Raw genomic sequence first — 27,031 nt, 5'->3', positions numbered from 1 at the left:
TCTTTCTAGGAGACTATAACACATTTAGAAGCAAAAAGCAGATTCTGAATCTTACAGAACATAGAGGGGCAATCAGAGCATGCCAAAAATACTACAGGGATGCAATTAGAAAAACCTAGACTTGTGGGAAATGCTATAGGACTGAAACCAAAACAAAAAAACCAAAACACTTCATTTCTTCAACAAATAAATTGAGGCACACTGTGGGTCAAAAAAGATTTAAGAGATATATAATCCGACTATAGATACGGGACTTAGTGGATTTGGACCATGCAAATTCTTAAAAAGAAATAAGAGACAACTGTGGAGATTTGAACATTAACTAGATATTTGATTATATTAAGGAATTATTCTTTTGGGATAAGATAATTGTATTGTACAAGATTATATCTTTAAACAGAGTCTGTACTCTTTGGAAATACCAAAAAATATACACATGATATGAAATAATTTCATACCAAAATATTCTACAGGAGAGAGGATGGGCACGAGTAGGGGATGGACAAAATAAGACTGGCTGCTGAGTGACAACTGTTGAAACTGGTGGGGGGTATGAGGATTCATTCTACTGTTTTCTCTACTTTTGTATATCTTCAAATATTCTATAATAAAAGGTTAGAAAAATCTCTAAAAACAGCACTACACTTAACCCTACAGTTAATCTATATGTAGATGAACTACAAACCTGTGGATGCTTAATAAAAACTGGTTGACAAAATCAGAAATGATTTACATACAATTTATGATGCTTTCAACTTCTGGGAACTTTTGAACCATTGACTATGCCACAAATGCCACAAATGCCACAAGGCCAATCAACTGACAGTCTACTGAAGCTAGTTATTTCTTAGAGTTCAAGACTGATGTGCAAGTTACACAGTAACAAATATCTTTAGTAGTCATAGCGTTTCAGTATGTAAATTATTTTTTTAGAAATAAAATATTCTTGGAGGAGGCGCTTTTAACTTTTAGGCTATCAAGCAATTATGTAGCATACAGTGACTGGGTAATTTTTTAACTGAAATAAGGGTGGAGAATAAATGAGTGTGGCAAGACCAAGGAGCTGTGTCTGGCTGTGAGGGCCAGAATGTGGTGGCTTGTGGGGCAGTGGGCGATTCCTGGGTCACGGAGCAGGCAGGCTGGGCAGCAAGGAAAGCATCTGCCGTACTTGGCAATGGCATGTGTGTGTGTGCATGTCTGTGTACGCACGAGCATGTGTGGGGCAGGGGACTGTCAATGGGACCTTTGCCAAAGTCACTACGGTGGAGTGGTGAGGGAGAGCCTGAATTGGTGTGGTTTGGGAAAAGGAGATGAAGACCTGAAGGCCTGTAGGAGAAAGAGGATGGCTGGAGATGGGGACGGCGGAGTCGAGTGAACGCTTTGAACTGTTTTGATCTGGAGGATCTTAAACATCTCCGCTGGCTGAAGGGAAAAAGTCAGTGGAGCTGAACACAATCCCATATTTTACGGGACAGGGAAAGAGAGGGTGATCCTTGGGCAGGAGGGCAGAGCTTCTCAGCAGCCAAAAAAGCAGGGCTGAGAGTGCCAACAGGGTGGGTGGTTGGAGAACAGACTGCTGCTGATAGTGCATAGCTGACAGACTCAATTTTCTCAGTGAACTTGGGGTAAAGTTACCTAATATCAGAGATTCTAGTCCATTAGAGAACTATTACCATTACCATTGTTATCTGGACTTTCATAAAATAGACTGAACACGGGTGTTTAGAACAGACAACAAAACCCCAGTTGAGAACTTAAATGAACCAGGAGGTACACTGAGAATTTTTTCCAGGCATTATCTCATTTAATACTTACAGACTTAAATTATCTGTGCCTCATTTTCTTCCCCTGTGAACCAGAAAAAAAACTACAATACTCATTTTAAGGAGCCATTACAAGGAATAAAGGCATCACTCTGTGTAAGTGCCCTGGACAGTGAGCACAGGGCAGCATGTCAGAGTCAGGTAACACCGCTGCTCCAGAGCAGGGAGGTAGCTTCCCTGCTTACCGGCTCGGTCACAGAGCCAGCTGGCCCACCACCTGTACTCTTCACAGGAGCTAACAGCCTCCTTGGGCTGGTGTGGGGGGAACATGCAGGGGACAGGTGGCCAGAGAGGCTGAGGTAGAGTGGTAGAGCGGTAGAGCTACAACCTGAGGAGCCAGTGTCGGGGGCTGGTGAAGGTTGCACGTTGTGAGACAGACAGACACAAGGAGGCCCCAAGTCCATACCCAGCGGCCAGAGAAAGCACTGAGTAGATTCCCCTGCCTGAGGCCATCTCAGCCCAACTCCAAGGAAGCAGGAGGTCCAGAAGCTCAGAGGGCCTGGCTTCTGCGAGGAACAGGAAACTGAGCAAGCTGGGAGAGAACCAGCCCCCAAGGAGCCCTAGGTTGGTGAGGAGACAGGACCCAGGACCCAGGACAGGCAGTGTGAGTCTCTCCTCTGAGCTGCTACACCTCGGGCTGCTTAAGTCTCACAAAACCTTCTGAGTACCTGCTGTAAGTAGGTGAGGGGTGATACCAAGCTATTAAGACCTAGTCCTGCGGATGCAAGAGAAAGATGTGCTCAGTGCAATGACACAGGTAACACCAAGGACCCTGGGAACAGAGTATCACTATGCTGGCCTGAAAGGATGCTGTCTAGGGAGAAGAGAGAGTCCCAGATAGCAAGACACCGGGGAGCCAAAGGCACATGATCCTAAGTACACACACGCTGTGAAACAGCTTTGCATCCAAATAGTCCCCAGGAGTGGGGACGGGCACAGGCAGGGGGCAGATAAAATAAGACTGGCCAATGAGGTGACAATTGTTTCAACTAGTAAGTAGTGTATTAGTATTGGTGTTTCTGGTAATAACCTATTGTGCTAGTTGAAACAAAGAATTCTTACATCTACTGTCATTACTCTCAAAATGGATTCATGTGTACTTTATACTTTGAGGAAAAAACCCTTCTATTTTAATGTATGACACCTACACTGTATACTTTCAACATTTTAGTTAGGGCAAAAGGAATGTGGTATGACCTTCTGTCTGGAGATGTGTGACTTTGTGGGACAGGTGTGAGTGTCTCCCCCCAGTGGGAGTGACAATGCCTCCCCTCACATCCTGGTGTGAGTGTAACTCTTTCTCCTGCCCATCCTGGAGTCTGCCTGTGTGTCTCTCCCACCTTCCACCTTCTAGATGTGTGTCACTCTCTCACCCATGTCCACGGGTCAGTGTCTCTTCCTAGCCCATCCTGGTGAGCATGTCAGTGTCCTTCCCCCCGCTTGGCTCTCCCCTCAGGCAGGGAAAGACAGACTCTGAGTATGCCCTGTTCTCAGAGAGCAAGCAGGGAGGACAGCAGGTGGCCCTCGCCCTCTAGGGCTCAGCCTAGAAAGGAAGCTGGATCTGCACAGGATGGAGCAGTGCTCCAGGGTAGGTGAGAAGGGCATGGCTGTGCAGGCACCAAGGTGTCACCACACCTGAGACAGGTAGGCAGGCTGGGAACAACACAGTGACAGGGCTCCCAAAGGGGCGGGGAAGGAGGAAAGTGAGGGGGGTACCCCAGGCCCTCTGGCCACATGCAGAGGATGGCAAAGAGGAGGATGAGGCTGGAGGTGACTGCCAGACTGCAAAGGATGACCCAAGCTGTGCTCAGCAGTTCAACTGCACTCTGGGCTGGGGGCCCCAGAAAGGGAACAAGCCGGTCCAGCAGGGTGGCTCTCTGGCCAAGTCCCGTCTTGTTCCCCCTGCCTCCAGTGTGCTGAGCTAGGTCAAGGCCTACACTAGGTCAAGGCCTCTGTCTGGAAGCATCCCTCCAGGTCTTTCCTGGCTAGCTCCTTATCATTCAGGTCTCCACACAAAGTTTCCTTTATCAAGAGGTTTTCCCTGATTACTGTCTCTTAGGGTCCCTTTTCCCAGGCCCCCAGAACTCTTCATCTTTGTATTCCTTCTTGCTTCCTTCATACCCCCTGCCACAGTCTGGGGGAACTCTGCTCACCACTGTCTCCTCAATACCAGCATGGTACCTGACCTGTGGAGGCACTTTATAAAGTCTGCTGAATGAATAAGATATGGAATGAAAGGTGACCTGTACGCCTGGAGAAGTTAGCGTAAACAGAAGAAGAGGAATGGAGGCATAAGAGAGAGGTAGAGACTGAGGCTTTATCAGCACAAAGCTACAAGCTACAGGCACCGCAGGAGTGGGAGCCAGTGCTCAGGAAAGGTGTACCCTGAGAGAAGAAGCGGACCCAGGAACCCTGCCAACCCTGGGAAATGCCAAAATGCTGGTGATCAGGGACAAGAGGAAGAAAAGGTGCCATCAAAGGAAAGTGCCAGAGAAGGAACAGCAGAGCCAGAACAGCAGAGAGGCAGGAGTCTGCAGAACATATGGACTACTGCGGAAAGGCCGAGTGGGAATAAGATGGCAACAATGCCAGTAGATTTAGCACTTGGGGGGCTGTTGATGGATGTTCTCTTCAAATGCAGACTCAAAATAAAGGGGCAGGTTGGTTAAAGAGTAAGGGGAGATGAAGGAAACAGAGACTGTACACAGACTGCTCTTCCAGGAAATCTGGCACCAGTGGGGGGAAAGATACTTAGGGAGACTGTAGGATGAAGGCAAAGGTGTATTTTATTTTATTTATTTATTTTTTTTGATGAGAGAAAAGGATGTGAGCATACTTTGCAAGTGGAGAGGAAGAGATGGGAAATTGCAAGAATGGGGGCTCAGTGACAACGCAAGGACCCAAGAGAAGCTGGAGTAACCTGCTGGCTCCCAAGTGGTCCAACCTTCCATGCTTCCCCACAGGACGGCGGGGCACCACTGCAGAGGAACCCAGAGGTAAGAACGGCACCCACAGCCCCAGTCTTCTCTGGGAACTAGGCATAAAAATCTGAAGAGTCGAGGGGCAGGGGGACAGAGGGTTTCAGGACAACATTAAGTGCTGAGCATCGGTGGTGAGAGAAATAAGAAGAGGGACTGAGAATGGAGACACAGGTGAAACAGTGGCTTTATATCCTTAAAGACCAAGCTCTGAATCTCAGTGGGGCCCTTCTCAACAGAATAAAACCCCTTCAATGTGGCATCTAAGACTCGATACCTTGGGCCCCAGTCTCTTTTCTAGTCTTCTCTGCCATCATTTGTCACCCTGGACACCCTGATACTCAGCTAGAGGAGAGAACACGGTGTGTCCTGCACATGCTAGGCCCATGCATCCGTCCCTTCCCATTCCCTGCTCTACGGCCACCTCCTCTGTGAGGCAAATTCACCCAGTCAGTATTAATTTTTCCTTCTTCTATGTGTCCACTTTGTTAATGTCTCTATAGCAGAAGTATTAAACCTATAACCAAAGTTCCAACTGAATATAGAAAAGGTGGTTTCATGACCAGGGGCCTAAAAGAATGGAAGGGCCATTCATAAAATTACCAAAGTCTGAACTGCTAGCCCTATGGATGCTGAGAGTTAGAGATGCCAATCATCCATCCAGAAGGCTATGGCAAAGAGGTACTTGAAAATCAAGTCTACAAGTGCTAGTGAGAATGGACCCTGTGATAAAGACCTGAGTCTTCTGCATGGTGGTGGACCAGCACTTCAAATGTAGAGTAAGTTCATACTTCTGTAATTCTAGTCTCACAACAATGGGCTTAATTTATTCTGGATTCTGAATCAACTTAATTTTCCTAATTCATCATCCTCCTTTGCTCAAAAAGCTAAGATGCCCTCTATAGCACACAATGCACATTCCTCAGGCTGGCTGTCAAGGTTTTTTCACAATCAGGCCTCGGCATACTTTTCTAGCTGCCCCTGCACTATTCCCTTTTGAACCATCTTCTCCAGTCAAACTGGTCTTCTTGGTGGCTGTGGACAAGCAGCACATTTCTGCCTCCTAAATTCTGCTGAAACCATTCTTCTCACCTCTCCTGAACATCCCCTTTCTTTCTGCCTATTCCTAACTCACACCTTTTCCAAAGTCTATCTCAAGTTCCACCTCCCTCTTCCTCAAATACCTATAGTTTTTACTGTCTGTGCCATTCATTTGGCATTTTAAAATATACTGCTTTGTGATCTCTTTTGTACATTAACCCATCATTCCAAAAGCATAAACGAAGGCAAGAAAAAAGTAGAAGGCAAAATATAAGTATCCTTAGTATAGCATGAAGGACTCTTCCCCACTTCTGGCTCTCATATAGAGCAAGAATAAAGTTTTAATAAATAGGTCACAGAGCAAAAACAAACCACACTCTGTCTCATTGCAGAAAGTATCACTGTTTGATAAAATACTACTCATCATTCTAAGTAGCAGCATAGTTCTCTGGAGTTGAGTACAGGCAAGAAACTTGGAGGCTCTAATTGTATTTTAAATCACTCACTCTAAAGTCTTGTGATTTTAGGTGAGTTCTTACAATTCTCATATTGTTTTATTTATCCAAATAAGTTTAGCAGGTCCAATCTTGAAGAATGAGATAAAGCAGAGAATTAAAAAAAAATTTCTTTCTCTCTTGATTCAATATTTAATCACATTTCCCATGTCAATCAAGTTTAAAAAATTTTTTTAAGGTAGTATTTATGTATGTGTTGTGGGGGAGACATAAAGGAAGAGAGAGAGAAATCCCTAAATCACTCAAACCTATGAAGATAATTACATGAATAACAAAATAGAGATCTTGAACTTGGAATTTTATAGTAATCAGGTCAATATACTGCATTAAATTATTTTAACTCTCCTGGGTGGGCAGTTCATGAGTGATATTTCTGCCTAACATCTAAAATTAACCAAACTAAGCAATAGTTTCAATTATCATCATATAGAAGTACATTGTTTATTGAACCAAGACCATTTAAAAATTAGGAAAAGAAGTGTATTCTTTGTTCTGAAACCAGATGGCTTTGCTATGAATTTGTTTAACGCGAAAATTAATAAAACTGTGCCTATTTAAGATTCTTACTGTAAAACAAAGTTTATGTTTATATCTTTAAAAATCTCCTTTAACTTAGTAAATTTATAAATTTTCCCCTAATTCCTTATGTACAGCTTAAAAATAAGTAGACATATTCCACTTTCTAATTTGAGTTACTGTCAACTTTATGCCTAAGTTTTTTATTTTCGCAACAAATTTATTGCTTTCTCAATGTATTAACTTCAATATGGAATTTAGGTTTATGCTAGCAAATTAATTTATAATAATTAACTTCTATGGTCTGTCGATCCTAAAAAGTAACAGATTCTCACTTCTAAAATCATTACTGCTTCTTGCATACACGTTATCCCTGCACTTCCTGTGTCATAAGATTGCTGTGAAAATTAAATGAGATAATATAGGTAAAAGCAAAGACAGTTATCCTGCCAAAGTATTTCATGAGGATTAATACTCAAAATATTTTGGGTGATATAATTTAAAAGTCATGTTGGTTAATGATTCACTGAAAAATTCAACGAGTCAAGTTTCCTTTTCTTTTAAACAGAAACAGTTTCTTTTTTGTGCTCATTTTTGGTTTTGTTTTTACTAGGAAAAACTTTTAACTAAAACTTGGCTAAAATTAAAATCTTGTAATGTCTCTCATCTTTAAAGGATCAGAACCTCTGTTTCTTTTGATCAATTTCAAGCTAGATTTAGAATACTAGTCCAATTCTATTTTATTTCAGTGAAATGATGGATGAAACAGATAAAGGTATTTACTTTAAAATTTTCCAAATTTTATCTTTGGCAGTTGAATACCATACTTCTGAACTGTACAACTTTAAAAAATCTAGATTTAGTACAGCATTAAGCACAGAAGCAGAGCATACCACAGTACCTTTTATATTAGTTTTAACATGTTTGTTCATTTTCCAGAAGTGGTTTTGGATGTTACAGCTTGATAAAAAAGTACACAAAATTAGTGCATGTAGTAGAGGCACTGCCATACACAGGGTGGCAGCACTGAGAACCAAACAGATGCAGACAGCAAGGACACTTGAAAGGGCCAGTGGAGGCACACAAGTGTGCCTGAAACCTGATTAGGGAAAAACTTCTTAGACACACGGGTACTTTGGTTTTAATTAGGAAATTCCTTTGAATTCTGGAAGAGGTAGCATGCATTGTAGAAAAGCTATTATGAGTCAGCCTCGGAATGTGATCAATTGCACTTCTCTCATAACAAGCTGCTTTCTCTTCCTCTTTCTGCACTGACCAATAAAAGGTGAACTGAGTATGATCAAATTCAGGCATCACATCACATCCAATGTTTAAGTAGAGCAACCGTATCTCTAGTATATATTTAAAAAGATAACCCAAGCTATGATTGAAAGTGCTCCAAGATAGGAATTTCTTTCAAGAATAACATGATCTTGGGAACAGGAGTACTCCTATTAAAGAAAAGCAGTTACAGAGTTAGAGTTCTAAAATAACTGTCTGATTACTAGCAATCTCACAAAAGCAATCATGGGATAGGAAGTGCAGGCATTAGGTTATAATGTCCAAAAAGAAAGGCTTTTTAAGAAAAACATCTGTAACAGTACTTAAAAAAACTAAAATATCACTAAAAGTATTAAAAGCTTAATAATTAAAAATTCAAATACAATAAACAGTCAATTGAATACTAACACATTTGTCACCACTTTTCCTTTAAAAAAATAACTGAATATACTATGATCTTTAATTTTGGCCATGTATTTAAAAAATATTTTATTAACTGTCAAAGGATACATGCTTAGGAATTTCTACAGACCGCTAGACTTTTATATGCATTAACTTTGTTTACAAACTTCAGGGAATAAAAAATAGATTCACATACAAAAACAACTACTTCAATGAAAATTCCGTATATTTCAGCAGTAAATAAAGTTATTCAGTTAAATATTTAAAGCCTTTATTCTAAGTCTAATTCAATCTATTCCTTGATAGTTTATTTTCGTTTTGATTTGGGTAAACAATTATGACGATGTATTTTACATATTGTATCCTTTAAAATGTGATATATGCCAAATTATTGCTGAAAAATATTTTTCTTATACCTTTTTCTTAAGAGTAAACTGAAGTAAATTACATTAAAAGCTAGACCTGATACAGGTACTTTAACACAGAGCACAGTTAAGTCAGTTACTTGTTTGTATGATAGTAGCTCTGAGGATGCTCAAGTTTTATGAAGCAACAAAAAGAAAAGCATAAAATGCTACTAACTCCTGTTCAGTGTGCCTATTCTCACAGGTGCTTTTCTTCTTTGAAACATTTTAAACTCTTCCAAATAAGAACTAATAGGGCTGCTTCCACCACCACTCTTGGTACCAATTAACCAATTTTATTATATGTCTAATCCTATTTTAATGCTAAAACCTTATGAATTTGAAAAGTGATTTTCAGAGAAACTACTACTATGACTAGAAGAGAAACATAATCTAGATTGAAATTTTACTCAATTAAATTACCTCAGAGAATAACAAATTAGCAAAACACATGAAAAACACTTTCTCAGATTTATTTAGAAAACAATTTTAAAGGTACAAGGAAAGTAGATTCGTGTTTGAGGTACAGCTTATAACCAGATATCCTGGTCATATTAATATTTATTTTTAAGGTTATAATAGGTCTTATGAAAATATATAAAGTGACAACTCTTCCATAAACTGCAAATAACAAATTTAGTTTTAAAGTAATGTAGCTAATTTCTCTTCATTGGAATGCAATACCTAAAGAAATGACATTAGGAAATGCAAAAAGTGGCTTGAGAAAGGATATGCACTCTCATACAAAACAATATTTCCACTTCATTGCCTAAAGTTGATAACAGTAAAACTTACTTTTTATAACTCTTTTAGAGTATGATGAAAAGTGATGTGGGCTCTATGTAATACCAGTATTAAGATAATACAAGACAATAAAATCAAGTTACTGAGAAAATCTGGCAGACTAAAATTTAACTGGTGCTATTTTGAACCTGTACACTTGAACTATCTTAAGCTTCCAGGTTCAATTTCTTAAAATTCTCCTGATCAGGAACAATTAAATCAATGTTTATTAGTGTATCTTCAAGGGAACAAAACTGATAACACTTTCTAATTTTGTCTTTTAGCCAAAGGGGCTAAATTCTTCATTCTCTAATCGATTTCTAGTTTAACAGTCTCCAAAAATGTATATTAAAGTTAAAGACTTTAACATCTAACTATTGATTAAAGATATATATATATATTTAAAGTCAGATGGCAGCCCTTTAATTGTAGCATTTATTCTGAGAATATTCTCATATTCAGAAATTAAAAGACAGGAACTCATAATCACTTTGTATGTGTGCAATTCCAATATTGGTTTGAGACAATAATTCAAATATTTAATGACTAAAAGTCTAAAATGAGGCTCTTACTATCAAAAAAGGCAGAATTGAAGACTCTGCAATGGCACATCATTCACAATTGGTAGAGAACTCTATATTCTCCTTCAAAATGCCTCCTCCACTCTCAAAATATTTTCCAGTACTAAAGGCAACTTCTATTCCCAAACATAACACTCATAGGCTTAGATTCTCCTTTACAAAATCAATTACTAATTAATAAATGAGAAAGAAAAAAGTCCTTTCATCGGCAGCATATACCTAAAAACATTCCAGAAATTAAGAACTTTGTTGGTAAAATGTTATCTTTATCTTGTGAAAAGCTTTTTAAATGTTATTCAGTCTGTAAAAAATTATTTAAATTGCTCTAAAAAACACCATGAAGCAAACTATTCTTAGAATTGGTTTTAAAATTTATTTCGTTAACTTAAAGGAAAGTTTTAAGCTTGCTGATAATGATGAAAGCAATTTTCAATAATTTCTAAAGTTCTCAGAACACTTCATGTAAGCAAATATTTAAAACAATCTTTAAAATCTTTTTTAAAAATAGCAGAAAATGATTTTTTCTTATTTTTTAAAAAAGAATTCCAAAAAACCACTACAAATTATTCTCAGAATTTAAATTAATTTAATCCAAATCTAAGAAGATAAGGAGGAAAGGCTTTGGGAATTTATTTTTAAAAGGTCATTATAAAACCACCAATTTGTATTAAAAATATTCTCTGATAGGTTCCCTCAATTATCACTCTCATTTTTTTAAAGTAAATGTATAATTTTTACTTTCTAGTTGGTTATTCTTAACTCATATAAGTTGAATTTCAAATTTACCATAATTGTTATTTTATTCTGAAATTCTTATCTACCTAGTTGTTTACCATCAATTTTGGACATTTTAGTCCATACTTATGTTGTTGTTATATATTTTAATTCTTTAAAACTCTCATTTTTAAAAACCACCAAAGAAACATTTTTGCTTTCTAACACCTTCACATTTCCAGGTTTTCTATGTTTTCAGATTAGGAAAAGATTCCACTTTTTTTAAATGCAAGGAAATATTTTAAGCAAATTGTCCTCTTAACCTAGGACATAATTCCATAAGTTCCTTCATTCTACATATGCACACACATTTCTTAGGTAGTCATCTCAAATTCCCAAAACACACTGTGGTTAGTTTTAATACCATGATCCTGCAGTAACTCTGTTTACAAGATATCCAGGGACTTTTAAATACTAACAATTTTAATGCAGTATCACACCACCTCACTTTTTAAAAATGAGATACTATTTGTTTTATAAAAATGCTTTTTTATATTCTGATAAGTATTTTTTAAAAAGGAGCAAAATCCTTAACAACAACAAACACCAATACATCCACAAAATCAGAAAACAAAAATACCCAAGTGCCCTTGGTAGTTCCATACCACCAAATCCTTGTCAGTACCACCCTGTAAAGAGGTCAGCTGTATACACAGAGTAGAATGCAACCACTGGCAGCAGGCTAATTGATTTAAAAGTAAAAATCAAATTATGCTTCTGTAATAATTTCTACTAGGCTTTCATTCACATATATTTCTCATAACTTCAAACATTAATAACTATACACCAATACTTTTATAAAATAATCTAAAAATTTTCATTTAATTTCCCAAATTAAATTTTAAAATGAAATTTGCAAATGAGATATAAAAGTTGCCCTGATATAAAATGAACAGTAGTAATAGTGGATTTTAGGTTTAGGCATTTAAAAAAAAATTAGGCAATGAAATAAATACAAAAAGTAAAAATTAGTTACTTCTAAAGTGTTCTTATGTTAAAATAGAAATGAATTCCCATGCATGAATTCTAAAATCACGGTTAACTTTACAGTTCATCAATCCGATGTATCTTGCTCTCACATTTAACTTATTTGTAAATACTTTTCCATGGCTACCATGTAAACACCAATTGATTGGATATGCTGCCTACATTAATTCCTGTTAAAATTAAAGAAATTAAAGGTCTACCTTTGTTTTTTAGAAGTGACTGATATACTTTGAAAATATTCGATGTTTCAAAAAAGGTGTTTATCAGGCTCCTAAAACATTTAAAAATGGCTTAAGGGATGATTTACAGCCCTTTTACCTTGAAGATATTCACTATCTTGGATTTTGTTGAACTGATTCAGTTCTCTCCTTTTGAAACTCTTCCCTTACTCAAGTAACTTAACTAAAGAATCTGAGATGTTATCAATATAAAGAGAAAAAATTTATATTTATTTCTTATACATTTGCAAACACATCAAAAAGAATATGTATTCCAGGCAGTGTAAGTAAAATTATTCAGTAAAACTTTTTTTCTTGGGAGTGTGTGTGTGTAACAGGTAATTTTTCACATATCTTAATTTCCAAAGACTAGGATTCTAAATAAAATATACTAAAACATTCCTAGATGAAATGATCATTTAGATTACACACCTCAGGAGGCAAATGATTACTAACACAAAACATGAAAGATAGCTATAGATATGTTTTAGTATCTGGCTTTTCAAATTTCAGTTAAGACAGGAGCATTACATTTAATTTAGGAAACAACAATGTAATCCTTAGAAAGGAAAATTTGCAGAATACCAAAACAAAATGTATATAAGGATTATGTTAAAAATGAAGAAAACCCCCCAGCTTTGTATAATATTAAAACACAAAGAGTATTTTTAACATTTTAAGCTATATTGATAAAAAGCAAATTCACTAATTTATTTAGGTGTAAAATGTCTATTTATTAAAATATTTTGGTTATAATAAAAATACAGATAAAAAATTTTATCAGTATTAGCCCACAATTATAAATCATCTTCCACAGCTGCTAAATTCTCTATAGAATTTCAAATAGCAAAATTAGGCATATAAATTTCAAATAAGAATCTCTATGAGGTTTCTCTGATTCTAACTGAAATAAAGATTTTGAGTATACAACATTACATTATTTCTGTAAACTGGTATAATTTAATAGTAGCTTCAGACAAAGGATGTTCAACAGGTAGTATTTCTAAGGCATCAAAAAAGTTCAATATAATCAATTCAAATTAGACATTGTATTGTGCCCTATTTAAGTAAGACTCTCTAAGGAATTACAGACTCTATATTTGTGCACTCTGAGTACATTTTCTAATTCAGACAAGTAGCCAGTTATGCAACACCCAAGCATGAACAAAAGTTTTATACCATCCTATATGAGAGAGAGAAAAAAATGACAATACCAGCACTTCTATTTAGGTTGACAGTAAACCAATCATTTCCGAACAACCTGAATAACACAATGACCTAAATATAAATGGAAGAAATATTTTTCCTTCATTTTTATAGAGATTGAATTTATTGATATTAGTATCTGGTTTGTCAAAGTGGCAACCATTCAACATCTAAAACTCATTTATTTTAAATGCATAGAATAATTCTGACTACTTACAGTCAATGTAACTGTCTTGAGCCAAAAAAGATAAACTTCAAAGATTTTGTAAGTATTAATGGCATTCTGAAACCTCTGGATGGAAGATTATTTGGGGGGGAGGAGTTTTTCTTCTCCACTGATAGCTTAATACTTTTCCAATCAATTTTGATTTAACTGTGGATCATGGGATAAACTCATTTTTTAATAAGTTCTTAGAAAGTTGTAATTGCTTCCAAAATCAGAAACCACAAGGTGATGTACTCAAACACTACATCAACATAATGTTGTTATGGAGATATTTACAGACAGGTGGAGAGAAGAGCTCAGTTGTGAATATAAGTTAACATACAATGGACTACAAATTAATAATTTGTTTACACAGTATGACAAGAAAAAATATACTGTACAAGAAGTCTAAAAATACAGTTCTAGTTTTAATCCATTTCTATAAATCATAAAAACAAAGGGAAATAGGGATTTATTTCAGAAACTCCATATACCTGTGGAAAATGGAACACAAGTAATTTCTTTTCAAGATTAACCTTAATCTCAAATAGAGCATGGCTAACTATTTATGTATTTTAAATTTTGAAAATATTGTGAAAATCTAAAACATAAGAGCCAATAGTAATTGATGGTCTAGAAACACTTTCTGTTAAATAACACAAATAAATTCAACTTAAAAGATGCAAACTGATAAGTCTCAGGGTTTTAAAATCTTTTCATTTCAAAGGTGCAAAGTTACAGCACATGTATAGGATGGGCTTTAAAAATGGATATATATGTAAACTTTTCCATGGTGTTGGTTTGTGTGCTTCCCCCCACTCCAAAGAAATGCCTACTGCTTACAATGTTAAAGAATCTTCATCACTCTGTCTATAATTTTCAACCAGAAGTCCTCAATGTACCTTAAACCAAACTGAATATTAGGCATTTTACAGCTTTTGCAAAATGGCTATAAAATCACATTATGGGCATACATATCTCTTTGATCTCATTGCACAAAATTCATAACTGTTCAATAATGCTATACCATTACACCACACACCTTCAACTATTTCCATTTTTCCAAAATTCCTTCCAAAATCAGCTTCCAAAGCAAAGCAATGTAACATGAAAAGTTCCTGGGAAGGCTTGTTACAAAAAAGAACAGCTTGGATACAAACTAATCTACACACATATCCATCTTCTGTTGAGCCTGTTTATCCCTCATCTCCCTCCATCGCTCCTAAAGGTGGGTGCACTGGAGTAATGGAAAGAGAAGGCTCTTTCATCACCACACCCTTCCAGCACCTCCACTTTTGGTCCTCAGACAGTGATTCTGTGTAGGTGATGAAAACCATAAGAAAAGAGAAGCTGTCCCTTTAAAATGCCCTGCTCTGTCCCATATCCCACGTGGAACCAACATCAGCAGCACTTTCCCATTACCATCAATGTGATGCAAGAGGCACCATCCTTTTATATACATAAAACCAGAAAACTTCAGCTTAACATTCTTTAATAAGGATGAACAGGTGAAGCAAACGTGTCAGGAAGGGCGAAACCAAGCAACTCCCCACCCCTCCCCAAAAGGTACTCCAGTCTTGCACTCAAGTCTCTCTGTGCAACATCACCTCTCTACCCCTCCTCTGTAGAGCCCAGTTTAAAGAAAGGAGGGAGCCACTAACAAAACCTGAAGCATAAATGCGACGAAAATGCAATCTAAAGCCGGAAAGGTTTATTCTTCCAATCACACATATTAACTCTATTAAGAAAATGGCATCACTTTTTTTCCACCAAAAAAAACCCCGCAAAGATCATTAAAAGAGAGTTATAAAATAGCAAATATAGTGTTTATCTTATCTCAGATCAGTCCACATTACCCATAAGTTTAGTAGTTTCTGCACTTCCACCTCCCCCCCTCCCTCCCCCTGCTTCTCTTGCATCGGATTTTCACGTTTTCTCATTGTCGGTTGAGTTATAAAAGGCTTTTGCCCTTCGAAAGTTTTAAAAAATAAATAAATATTAACTCCTTGGTCCCTGCAAAGTCAAAATGGACTTCAGGGGAAAGGCGGTACATACTTTTACCTTTAGCGAGAAAAGGGGGAGCATCCCGGATTTTTAGGGATTTTTTGCGATTTTTAAAAAATTTTTATTTGGTTATATGCCTGAGTTCTCCCTCCATTTTGGTTGTTTATGATACTGACAACAAGCTGTCCCTGCTCTGTGCCGATCTCCTGCTTTCATTTAGCACCCCCTCCCCCTACCCCCCCTCGCAGCTACACACCCCGGGCTCACACCTCCCCGCAGACCCCGCACCCCGACCCCGACTCGCCCACCTGAGGAAAGGGCAAAAACAAATTCATTTCTCCAGAAAAGAAAAACCTCTTTTGAAAAAGGGGCAAAGTTACCCCAAGTCACTCAAAGTGCCCCCCAAATATTGCCGACTGCGGGTTTCCGCCAGGCCCTTTGGGAAGCGACCTTCCCCCGGGATGTTTTGGTGGAAAATGCGGAGAGTTTACTCTCAAAACTGAATTTATATTAATTTTTCCCTTATTTTTCGGGTCTCTAATGTCTTCCGCTCTCGCTGCTGCCGCTGCCGCTGTCACAATATTCACAGCACCAGAGAGGAGGAGGAGGAGGAGGAGGAGGAGGAAAACTTTTCAAACTTTCCAGACCCTGAATAAAGGGTTTTTTTTTTTTCCCACCGACCTCACCTTCGGGTCCCCAGCCGCATCGCCCCCTGCCCTGTCAGAAGCGACTTCGGGAGTCCTCGCAGCCCCGCTTAATTATTTTATTTTATTTTTTATTATTATTTTTCTCTCTGGGGTCCTGAGCAGGGGCTGAGAGTAGCACAAACTTTTCCTCCTCCTGCCGCCGCCGCTGCTCCTCTGCCCCCTCAGCTAGTCCCATAATTTAAATAACCCTGATATTTCTCCCGCTAAACGCCTCTCCGCCGCCCCGGACCCCGGGAGAACTCACCGCGGGGCTTTAACATCCTCCCTCCGGCCCGTCCGCCGCCTTTACACCGCCCGCGGAATTTCTAATAATTTTTTTCTCATATTTCGGGCTGGACGCGGCGGGCCTGGAAATTGTTTCCTTACGCCTCTTTCCAGCAGCCATTGTAGTGTATGCGCTGCCCCTGCAGCCCAACTTGCAGCTGCCGCCGCCGCCGCCGCCGCCGCCGCCGACGTCGCGCCCACCGCCGCCTCCCCCGGCCTACTCTGCCACCGCCCCCGCCTCCCGTAGGCCCGCCCCCGACCCCCGCCCGCCGCTGAGCCCGCCCCCCGAGCGCGCTCCGCCCCGTAGCCGACCACTCGGCGCCGCCGCGGCCAGGAGCCGGCCCGCCGATTGGTCTGTGGCGCCGCCCGTCAAGCCGAAGTGTTAAGAGGCGGGTCGCGGCGCAGGGGGCGCGGCGGGGCGGGGGCGAGGGCGGAGCCGTGCGCGCCGCCCCGCCCACTCCTCCCTTCTCGGCCCTCCTCTCGCCAGCCGGGGGCGGGGCGAGGCCCGCCCGCCCCCGCCTCTCAGAGCCCCGCGCGGCTGTCAGTCTGGCAGAGGCGCACGCCGATTGGGCGAGCGGCCGCCGGGGAGCGGGGGCAGCAAGTTGGGATGCGCGCTACTTAAGGTCCTGCTTCGTGAGCCATTGACGTGTTTGGAGCTGGAGACTGCCTGGGCGCTGGTGGAGCGGCGCCCCGAGGTGAGTGGTCCCCCGCCCCTCCCTCCGCGGCAGCTGAAGGCAAGAGGGAAGAGACGGGCGCACCTGGGTCGCCGTGGGGCCCGGATCCACTTCTGCTGCGCGGAGCGGCTCCTGCCGGGTTTCACCGCAGCGCGGGCCCCTTCCTGTCTGCTCGTTCAACGACCACACGGGTCTCTTCGGGCCGGGGGCGAGGAAGGTGACCCCTGTCTCGTCCGGACACCACCAGCTCGTCCTTCATCCTCCTTTTCTCCAGCCCTTGAAGCGCAATCTCCTGTCCCCACCCCCACTTCCTTGCGTTTTCCTCGCCCCCTGCCCCTCTCGGCTCAGTCAGTCGCAGGGCACAGCAAGGTGTGTTCACCTGTGCCTGCCGTCCAGGATTAGATGCTGACGGGCAGCACCGCGGAAGGCAGCGAGGCCTCGGATTCGCCTCTCTCCAGGTTCTCCTTCGTTCTCCCCGCCCCCCTCCGGTATGCCACCCTTGACTTCTTGCCTCTGCTTCTCTGCACGCAGCAGTGGGTTAACAGCGTGGTGTGTGTCAGCGTCCCGATTTAGCAGAGCCGTGGACCCTGCCTGGGCTCCAACCGGCATGTAGGCATGGACGTGTCGAGTAACGTTCCCTTCCCCCTTCCCTTTCTAAGCTACTGGAAGAGTGGGGACGTGAACCACTGGATGGGAAATCAAGAACTGCTGTACTAAGCAGTTTGCCCTTTGCAGTGAATTTTAGAGTTATTCCTCAAATGTGTTGTGGTTCTGCGGCTCCTCCCTCAAATCTTTGGTTTTCTTTCTGGCTATCCTCTGCAAGTGGTAGAACCTGTAACATTAGTACATTCAGAAAGTATTAATAAGTATAATAGATAGGGCCTCTTTGGCGGAGCATTCGATCTTGCCCTTCAGCCTGGGTCCTCGCTGTAAATTGACATTTCCTCTTCATTTCTAGTTAATACATGAGGAATTCATGCAAAGGAGGGAAATCTCGGAAATCCAGACTTAGTGTGACTTGTATTTAGAATCCGGAAGGAAAAGGAAATGAAATGTGAATAAACTCATGCAGCAAACCTGATTGGACTATATGTGATGTTACCTAGGTAGTGTTTTTAAAGAATTTCTAACTGATGATAATAAAATACAGAGAAGAATACTTTAATATAAGGCATGCAACTTGAATTTCATACAAGTTTGCCTCTGATCCTTGTTCTGTGTTCACATATCATAGGATAGATATAAAAAAGGAAGCTGTGTATTTACTTAGTACCATCATCTCTCTTAGGAAGAAGTCAAACTGGCCAAAAAAAATTGTGTTCAGGAGAGGAAGAAGCTTCTAGATATAATTGCATGGCTGCTTGACTTTCCTTTTGGCCAAGATGTTTCTCTTGGCTAGGTATTTTCATATATTGTTTGATGAAAATCATAAAATGATTATTTAGTGGCTACTAGAAGTTAAAGGACCCCAAATAACCAAACTCTTTTCCATCCTCCTTAGCAAAGGTTGGTCTACTTTAGTCCACACATCTTGATCTTTCCCATAATAGAAGAAATTGGACTGGGTGACTCTTGATTGAGAATACCTCCACTTATCAGGAGTTAATGGAGTTTGTTTGTTTTTCCTGAATATCTTCAAATCTTTTAACATGACTGATATTTTTCGGTGGTCCTACCTTGGGCAAGGAAAGCAGAAACCATTTCATACAAGAATTCTGACCTCTGTCTGCTCTGTCTGGTTATACTGACCAGTTTAATTCAATGGGATTTTGTAAGTCACACTGCATTATTTTTGCTGGCTTCTCCATTGATATTTAGGTAGAAGAATGATTAAGGTAGAACAGGATTCAGGAGTACAAGTTAGATCAGCTCCTTAAGCTTACTTCAGAGCATTTAAAAATATTTGTGGGTGGTTCATCAATAGTATACCAATATATTGAAACAGAAGTCACTTTGAAAGAATTATTTTGGTATTGATTTTTGAATTTTCTCTTTTACTTTCTTTCTGTGACATTTCTTTGAAGATAATAGGCATACCAATTTCAGTTGAATTCCATTATAGAGAGCAACTATATTCTGGGATATAGTTGACGTACCTGTTACCCAAGTATATGACTTGACTTGGAATAACTAATTGGCTCTTTGGAAACTGTGATCATCTTTAATCGATACTTTTGCAAAGCTGTATCTTTGAGATTTGAATTGGAAGATTACTGAACCACAATAGCATCCTCTGACTTCCTTCAAGCCAGGAAAATATCAGTTAAATAGGAGATGCCACTGGAAGTAAAATTTCAACTTTTTTTTTTTTTTTTTAAACACTGGCTTTTTGAAATGTCAACTAAGTAGTAAGTTGGCTTTTTGATGTATTGGCTACCCTGGTATTAGCCACACAGTAGGCACTCTGTACTTCAGCTGATGAATGCTTTTTCTAAAGGTGGGCTGTACTAAATTATTCCATTCTTATTTTGTATCCTGATCAATGTGTAGTGAGGAAGTAATTGTTACAATGTATAGTATATTCTTAGATTTTGTTAATACACTTAATTGCTTAAACTTAAGAGTAAACTACAACTGAATTATAGTTGAACTGTCTTTCTTACTGGATATTATAATCACATTTTAGTAGGTGAATTTCACTATATGGCCTTTGTGTTGAGGCATCATGGCAAACAAAGGAAAAACACATGCAAGTTTTTATTCTCAACATACAGAGGGTACATGTTTCTCACTAGATGATTATTATGCCAAAATTAAATTTTCAAGTGGGGCTTTTGAGATCTATTGATTTCTTGTCATTCATTGTATAACTCTTTCTTCTCTGTCTCCCTTCAGTAAAGAAGACTGTTAGGATGCCCGTGGTAACGCGGAGGCTTAGAGATCCTGACATAAATCCTTGTTTGTTGGTAGGCTAATTTGCTTTTAATTTTCATGAGTGCTAAGTTGGAAAAACAGGCTTCTTCTAATTTTGTGGGCATCTGTTTTCTGCAGTTGTTGAATAAAGTTATTTCTATATAAAAATTGCTGGCTAGCATGTTATTATTTCACTAGAGCATTTTTAGATATTTGTAATTTTGCTAACAAAGATTCGTCTTTAGTTTCCCATATTTGTACACTCAAGCATTCAGTTGTCACTGTAAAACTGGACAGGCATATGTAACACTGAGGAAAATCTTTACTTCAAACATGGAAAATTGGAAGGTATCACATTTTTACACTGTCACTGAAATTTACTGTTTTAATAGGAATAATTTCATCACGTTCTTGAGACAACCTGGCTGAGAGTAATGGGCTGATAATAAAATTAGCCTATTCAAAGCCTGAAGGTTTTCACAAAGGTGTCTTATCAACACAATTGTTTTGTTTTGTTTTGTTTTTGAGACAGAGTCTCACTCTGTTGCCCAGGCTAGAGTGCCGTGGCATCAGCCTAGCTCACAGCAGCTTCAAACACCTGGGCTCAAGCGATACTCCTGCCTCAGCCTTCCAAGTAGCTGGGAGTACAGGTACATGCCACCACGCCCGGCTGATTTTTTCTATTTTTAGTAGAGATGGGGTCTTACTCTTCTCAGGCTGGTCTCGAGCTCCTGAGCTCAAGCAATCTCGCCTAGGCCTCCCAGAGTGCTAGGATTATGGGTGTGAGCCACCATGCCTGGCCAATTGTTTTGTTTTAATGATAAGCTTGTATTGGCATTTATTTGGTATGACTTGCAATACTTACTTGTGGCTTTGCTAACCTTAAATAATGTAGTCATCATACTGGTGCTATGAAAATTATGCTCCCTGATCCTATGTGCATTTTCCAAATAGATACATTCATTAAATATTTGGCAAAGAAATTTAGCTTTGTTCTGTGTATTAGGTCAGTTTTCAACAGTTTTATTAAGTAAATCTGCTTGGATAGAAGATGTTTCTTAGATCTGTGAAGCAATGCCTACTGGTTTAGTTAGAGCTTTCCTTTAGATGACTCCTCAGAGTTACACCTTTCACTTTGAGGTTAGTTATTCAATCTACTTTCAGTTCATACAGCTTAAGTTTAATCCCCAGGTGGTACCTACCTTCCTTTCAACGCATAGCCCTATGTTGCTCACTTTGGTTTTAAGTGATATTAATGATATCTATTAAAATTTGCTTATGTAATAGTGTATTTACTTGTGGAATGGAGTAAATGATAGCCAAAAATTTGTTGAAATGAATGATGTTAATGTAGGTTGCCCTGATATATACCAGTTATTAGCAATTTACTTGAAACCTTGAAACCAGTATTACAATCAAACATTCAAGTCAGAGTGACGATTTGGAAAAGCAGGAGAGCGCACTGTGAGTCAGGAGACTGGGGGTGCTAGGTGTGCAGCAGTGATTTTGAACATACTTCACCTTGTCTCAGTTTCTTGTAAATGGTTACTGGACTAATTGATTATAGTCAATGCTTTGGCTTAAATTCCTATGATTCAGAAAACTGGCCCAGATGAAAAGGAAGATGTCCGCCTGAACAGAGTGAGTGCTGGGATAGTTGGCAAGATTGTTTAGCTTTTGTTAGTGTCTACCCATTAAAATGAACAAAAATGAACTATTTCACATTACTTGCTTTGGGAGGAAGCAACTTTAGTTTGTTTTTAGGTCCCATTCCACCTTTTAAATAATGCTTCTTGTGTATTCAAGGAATCTGATGCTTCTGCCAGATGTATGGCTGAAAATAACTATGACGGGCAAAGATGTTCCACTTATTTCTTGAAGTACAAAAACTGTCGGAAATTCTGGGTAAGCCTTGCTTGATTAGCTTTATGTTAAAACCCATCTCTTAGGCTGAAACTGAGGCCTGAAATTAGTCAATACCCACAATCCTTTCCCAGTGATGGCTGTAGGGATACTTAACTTTTCAACTTTATCCTCTGTGTGTTCTTTTAGCTCTAACGGATCCTTGAGTGCTCTTGTTAGCTGCCTCATCCTACTCTAAGCTATAAGAATGCAGTTTTAATATAGGTAGGTCTTTCTAGGCATATAAGTATCTGTAGTCCTAAAACAATAGCCTTGTTATAAATTTAGTTTTCCTGGAGATGAACAGCGCTGCAGTAACACATCATGTTAGGCTTCTGTTTCCGCCTTTTTGTTTCCCACTGCCATCTGTGGTAGTTAAAATGTTCCCATTTTTCCTAAGACATTGGTATATAATTTGTTTCCCTGCGCACTGGGCCCGGCTATTTCCTTTCCCTTTGCTACGTGCACTGTTGGTTTCATTTAGCAATTATTCAGTAGCACTTAGTGGACTAGATAAATTTTTATGCTTTATACATGCACAGTATATCCCCATCCCAATTACTGTTAAGGTATTCCTATGGGAATAACCACTTCTATTTAATTGTTAATAGTTTGAAAACATTTATCTGGAATCTGTGACTAGGTTTTTTTTTTTTAACTTGGTTTTTGGAATTTCCTTTTTGAGGAAGCAATAACAAATCACTGGTAAATGATTAGCATTTAATACATGACTAATTTTGGTTTCTTTTTTTATATCTATACACAGAATTCTATCATGATCCAGAGAAGACAGAATGGAGTGAAGCCACCTATGCCTACAGCAGCAGAAAGAAACGAAATCTTGGGAGCAATGGGAAAGATGCCCTACTGAATGTTGCATTAAAATTGTTTATATAACTTAGAAGCAGATGAATATTTTTAATAAATTATTGCTGTAATCTTTTAAGACCTTACAGGCCTCACCCAGACAGACCGTATTTCTACAAGGGGAGATGGAGTTAAGTCAGCCCAATGTCCTGTCTCCTTGCTCTCAGTGCCAGGACGATGGTAGTCACTGCTGGCTGTGCTGTGGCACTGAGCTTACATGACTTCTAGAGGTAAGGGAGTGTTAGGGGAGGCTACATATGAAGTTGAGCTTTTCTACTTGGTCTCAAAAGAAGAGTAAGATGTGAACAAGACCGAAGGGGGCTGAGAGGAAGGCAGAGTTTCCAAGAAAAGAAATGATGTGAGCAACAATGTGCTGGAAGGAAAGCTTGAATCGTGTTTGGAGAGTAGCCTGTAGACAGTTTGACCTAGAGTTTTAGGGGAGAGGGAGGAGGAGTGATGGGGCAAGATTGAAAAGGTAAGTTGAAGGTAAGGGATATGTGGTAGGCCTCAAGTCCCAGGCTTCTTCCTCAAATCTGTCCGTCCTTCTCTCACTTACCTTTGTTTAAGTAAGGTTAGTACATTCACTAACGTGGGGGGGGGAACGTGTTGTCCAAAATAAATGGCATGAAACAGAACTGGTTTTCTTTCGTTTCTTTCTCTAAGGGCTTAGTTACAGGATTCTGTGACTAACATCCATAAATACTCGTTAGGCTTCTGAGCTGTAGTATCAGTTCTTGAGCCATAGTAATGGGAAAAAGAGAAATTGATTCCCTTGGAAGTGGGATTTCTATTTGCAGGACGAGATGGACAAGGAAGGGCGGGGGTTCATCAGGTGAACTCAACACTGGCATGAGACTAGAGCTTAACTTCACTTTATGATATAAAAACAATGAGAATATTCAGTATATGACTGGGGTAGATGGTGTAACAGCTCTCCCTGTGCCCACTGCCTTTTAAAATCCAGTTTGTTTCATTCACAGAATAATTTTATACAGACATGTTATTTAACAAAATTTAATGTGTACTTGAAAACAAATTGCCTGTCCCTCATTTTCATCTGGTCCTAGGTCAAGAGTATTATTTTATTTTATTATTTTATGGTTTTGTAGATATGGAGGGTGTCACTATGTTGCCGACGGTGGGCTTGAACTTCTGGCCTCAAGTGATCCTCCCACCTTGGCCTCCCAAAGTGCTGGAATTACTGGCATGAGCCACCGCTCCTGGCCAAGAGTATTAGTTTCTGGCTGCTGACAGTAAACTATCCATCTGAATCCAAAACCAAGTTCAGAAGTTTTTAAGCCATATGACCTTGATTGTTAAATTGGTTCTATTCGAATAAAAAATGGATTATTTCAAAAATTCTTTTGTATTGATTGCTATAAAAATGATGGATTAAAATATGACCTGAAAAGAATTAATACATACTATGTGAGAAGCATTTCAGTACTTTTAAGTGTGCTTGTTTAAAGGGTTTGGAATTTTAATGTCATGTCTTTGAATGTACATACAGTGTCAACATTTATCCTGTGGCTAATTGTCCTGACATAGGTCTTTAATTTTAAATAGAGATGGGGTCTCACTATGTTGCCCAGGCTGGAGTGCAGTGGCAGGATCACAGTTCACTGCAGCCTCCAACTCCTGGGCTCAAGGGATCCTCCCTCCTGCCTCAGCCTTCCGAGTAGCTGGCACTATAAGCACAGGCACGTGCCACCACGCCCAGCTTTTTAAATGTTTTATTTGTTTATTTTAACCACCTTTGCTTTATTGCAGACATGGACTCCTGCCTTAGCACCAGACACTCCTGCCCACTGGGCCTCTGGATTGAGGTTGCTTTAGGTTCAAAGACTGCAGCTGACTGACTGGTGGCTCTGTACAGAGCTGTAGGTCTGGAGCTTCTGGAAGAAACATTTAAATGCTCAGAGCTAAGGCGGAGCTCAGGCCAAGGCTGGACCTGGGTGCTAGGCTGGCCTGCAGGGTTTGAGCTACCACCAAAGCCCAACTCCTAGGACTGGCACACAGAGTCTACACAAAGAGACTGGCCTCTTACTTGACCCTAAAAGACTTTTTTTATTATCGAGATATAATTCATATGCTATATATATCATCTATTTAAAATGTGCAGTTCAGTGGTGTTTTGTGTATTCACAAAGTTGTGCAGCATCAATCAAACCATGATTGATTTTAGAACATAATCATTACCCCAAACCGAAACCCTGTACCCATTAGCACTCCCCATTTTCTGCTAATACCAATCCCCCAATGCTTAGGTAACCACTAATCTACTTTCTGTTTATATTATCACCTATTCTGGACATTTATGTAAATGGAATCATACTATGTGGTCCTTTGTGACTGGCTTCTTTCACTTAGCCTAATGTTTTCAAGGTTCAGTTATGTTGTTGCATGTATTCTTTATTCCTTTTTGCTGAATAGCATTGCATTATATGGATATACCACATTTTATTTATCCATTATCAGTCAATGGGCATTTGGGTTTCCACTTTTTGACTATTAAGAGTTATGCTGTTTCTTGAACATTTTGTCAAAGTCTTTATGTAGACATTCCTTTCTCTTTGGATATATACCCAGGAGTTGAATTGCTGGGTCATATGGTAACTATGTTTAACCTTTTGAGAAATAAACAGTTTTCCAAAGTGGCTGCAATTCCTCTAGCAGTGCATGAGAGTTCCAATTTCTCCGCATCCTCATTAACAATTACTACCTTTAATTAGAGCCATCCTAGTGAGTGTGGCTGGTATCTCCTTTTGGTTTTGATTTTTCATTTCCCTAAGGGCTAAGGATGTTGAACATCTTAATAAGCATATTGGCCATTTGTATTGGTCTTTGGAGAAATGGTTTTTCAGAATCGTTTGCCGCTTCTAATTGGGTTGTCTTGATTATTAAATTGTAAAATGTGCACTAGATATAAGTCTCTTATCATATATAAGGTTTGCAAAAATTTTCTCCTGTAGGTTGTATTTTCACTTGATGTACTTTGAAGCACAAAAATTTTGTGAAACTTGCTTCCAATTTATTTTTTCTTTTGTTGCTTTTGGTATCATATCTAAGAAATCATTGACTGATCCAAGGTCACAAAGATTTACACCTGTTTTCTGCTAAGAGTTTAGCTTTTACATTTATGTCTTCGATCTATTGAGTTAATTTTGGTATATGGTATGAGGTCAGAGTCCAGCTTCGTTCTTTTCAGTATGGCTACCCATTTGTCTCAGCACCACTTATTGAAAAAGACTTCTCTTCTCCAACTGAATTATCTTGGCACCCTTGTTGCAAACTAACTGATTGTATATGTGAGAGTTTATTTCTGGACTTTCAACTCTATTCCATTGATCTATATGTGTCTACCCTTTTGTGAGCACCACACTGTTTTGATTACTGTAGCTTTGTAGTAATTGCATAGCTCTTTGATGATTGTTTTCTATAAGTGCATATTCTATGAAGTGCTTTTGATGACAAACTGATTAATTTGATGACAAACTGACTTTTGATCAGGAAATCCTTGACATATATGTAATGGCTCGACCCAGGCAAAACTGTTCAATTTTAAATTTGTCTTCAGTAATTACCTAATTCCTACTTTGCTTCTTTATACCTACCCTGATAATTTCAGTATACTCTTCTTATAACCTGATTTTTCAAGATCTTATTGTACCACTTTTGAGGGGCAGACTCTCTGGAGTTTTTCTTGTCATCATTGTTAAATTTGCCACTGTGATACTTCTCTTTCCAAGATTCTAATTTGGAAGAGGTGAAGCTGATTGACTTGATGAATTAATTGTGTTAAGATGTTAGTGGGTGCCCTGAGAAATTTGGTGTCAGATGAGCCTTTGATTTCAACTATCAACTAACAAAATATGTAGAAGGTGTTTAACTGTGTTCAGGGGCATCTCTCTCTTATAGAAAGCATCTCATTACAGATTCTCAGTGGGATGGGGAAGGGTGGTGCACTGTGTCTGCATGTAAAAGCAACCCTTCTGAGAATCACCATATCTAGTACAGTATTTGTAACTCATGGAGGACATAAGCAA

At 39.3% G+C, this 27,031-nt stretch overlaps 1 protein-coding gene across 2 annotated transcripts; it reads left to right on the top strand.

Moving 5' to 3' along the window:
• Nucleotides 1-17,330: 17,330 nt before the first annotated feature.
• CHCHD7 (coiled-coil-helix-coiled-coil-helix domain containing 7) lies at nt 17,331-23,555 on the top strand. 2 transcript variants are annotated; one of them, XM_069466491.1, is made up of 4 exons: nt 17,331-17,384; nt 20,199-20,269; nt 22,023-22,121; nt 22,885-23,555. In XM_069466491.1, the coding sequence occupies exons 2-4, from the start codon at nt 20,216-20,218 to the stop codon at nt 22,987-22,989; spliced, it is 258 nt and encodes an 85-aa protein (XP_069322592.1). In that variant the 5' UTR covers nt 17,331-17,384; nt 20,199-20,215; the 3' UTR covers nt 22,990-23,555. The 2 variants fall into 2 exon arrangements, with proteins under 2 accessions (XP_069322592.1, XP_069322593.1); XM_069466492.1 differs by lacking the exon at nt 17,331-17,384 and adding an exon at nt 17,815-17,851.
• Nucleotides 23,556-27,031: the final 3,476 nt, after the last annotated feature.

The sequence above is a fragment of the Eulemur rufifrons genome, chromosome 3 (assembly GCF_041146395.1).
Source record: "Eulemur rufifrons isolate Redbay chromosome 3, OSU_ERuf_1, whole genome shotgun sequence".
In the NCBI taxonomy this organism is placed as follows: Eukaryota; Metazoa; Chordata; class Mammalia; order Primates; family Lemuridae; genus Eulemur; species Eulemur rufifrons.
The sequence above is the reverse complement of the archived record's forward strand: the minus strand, read 5'-3'. Positions and strand labels throughout refer to the sequence as shown.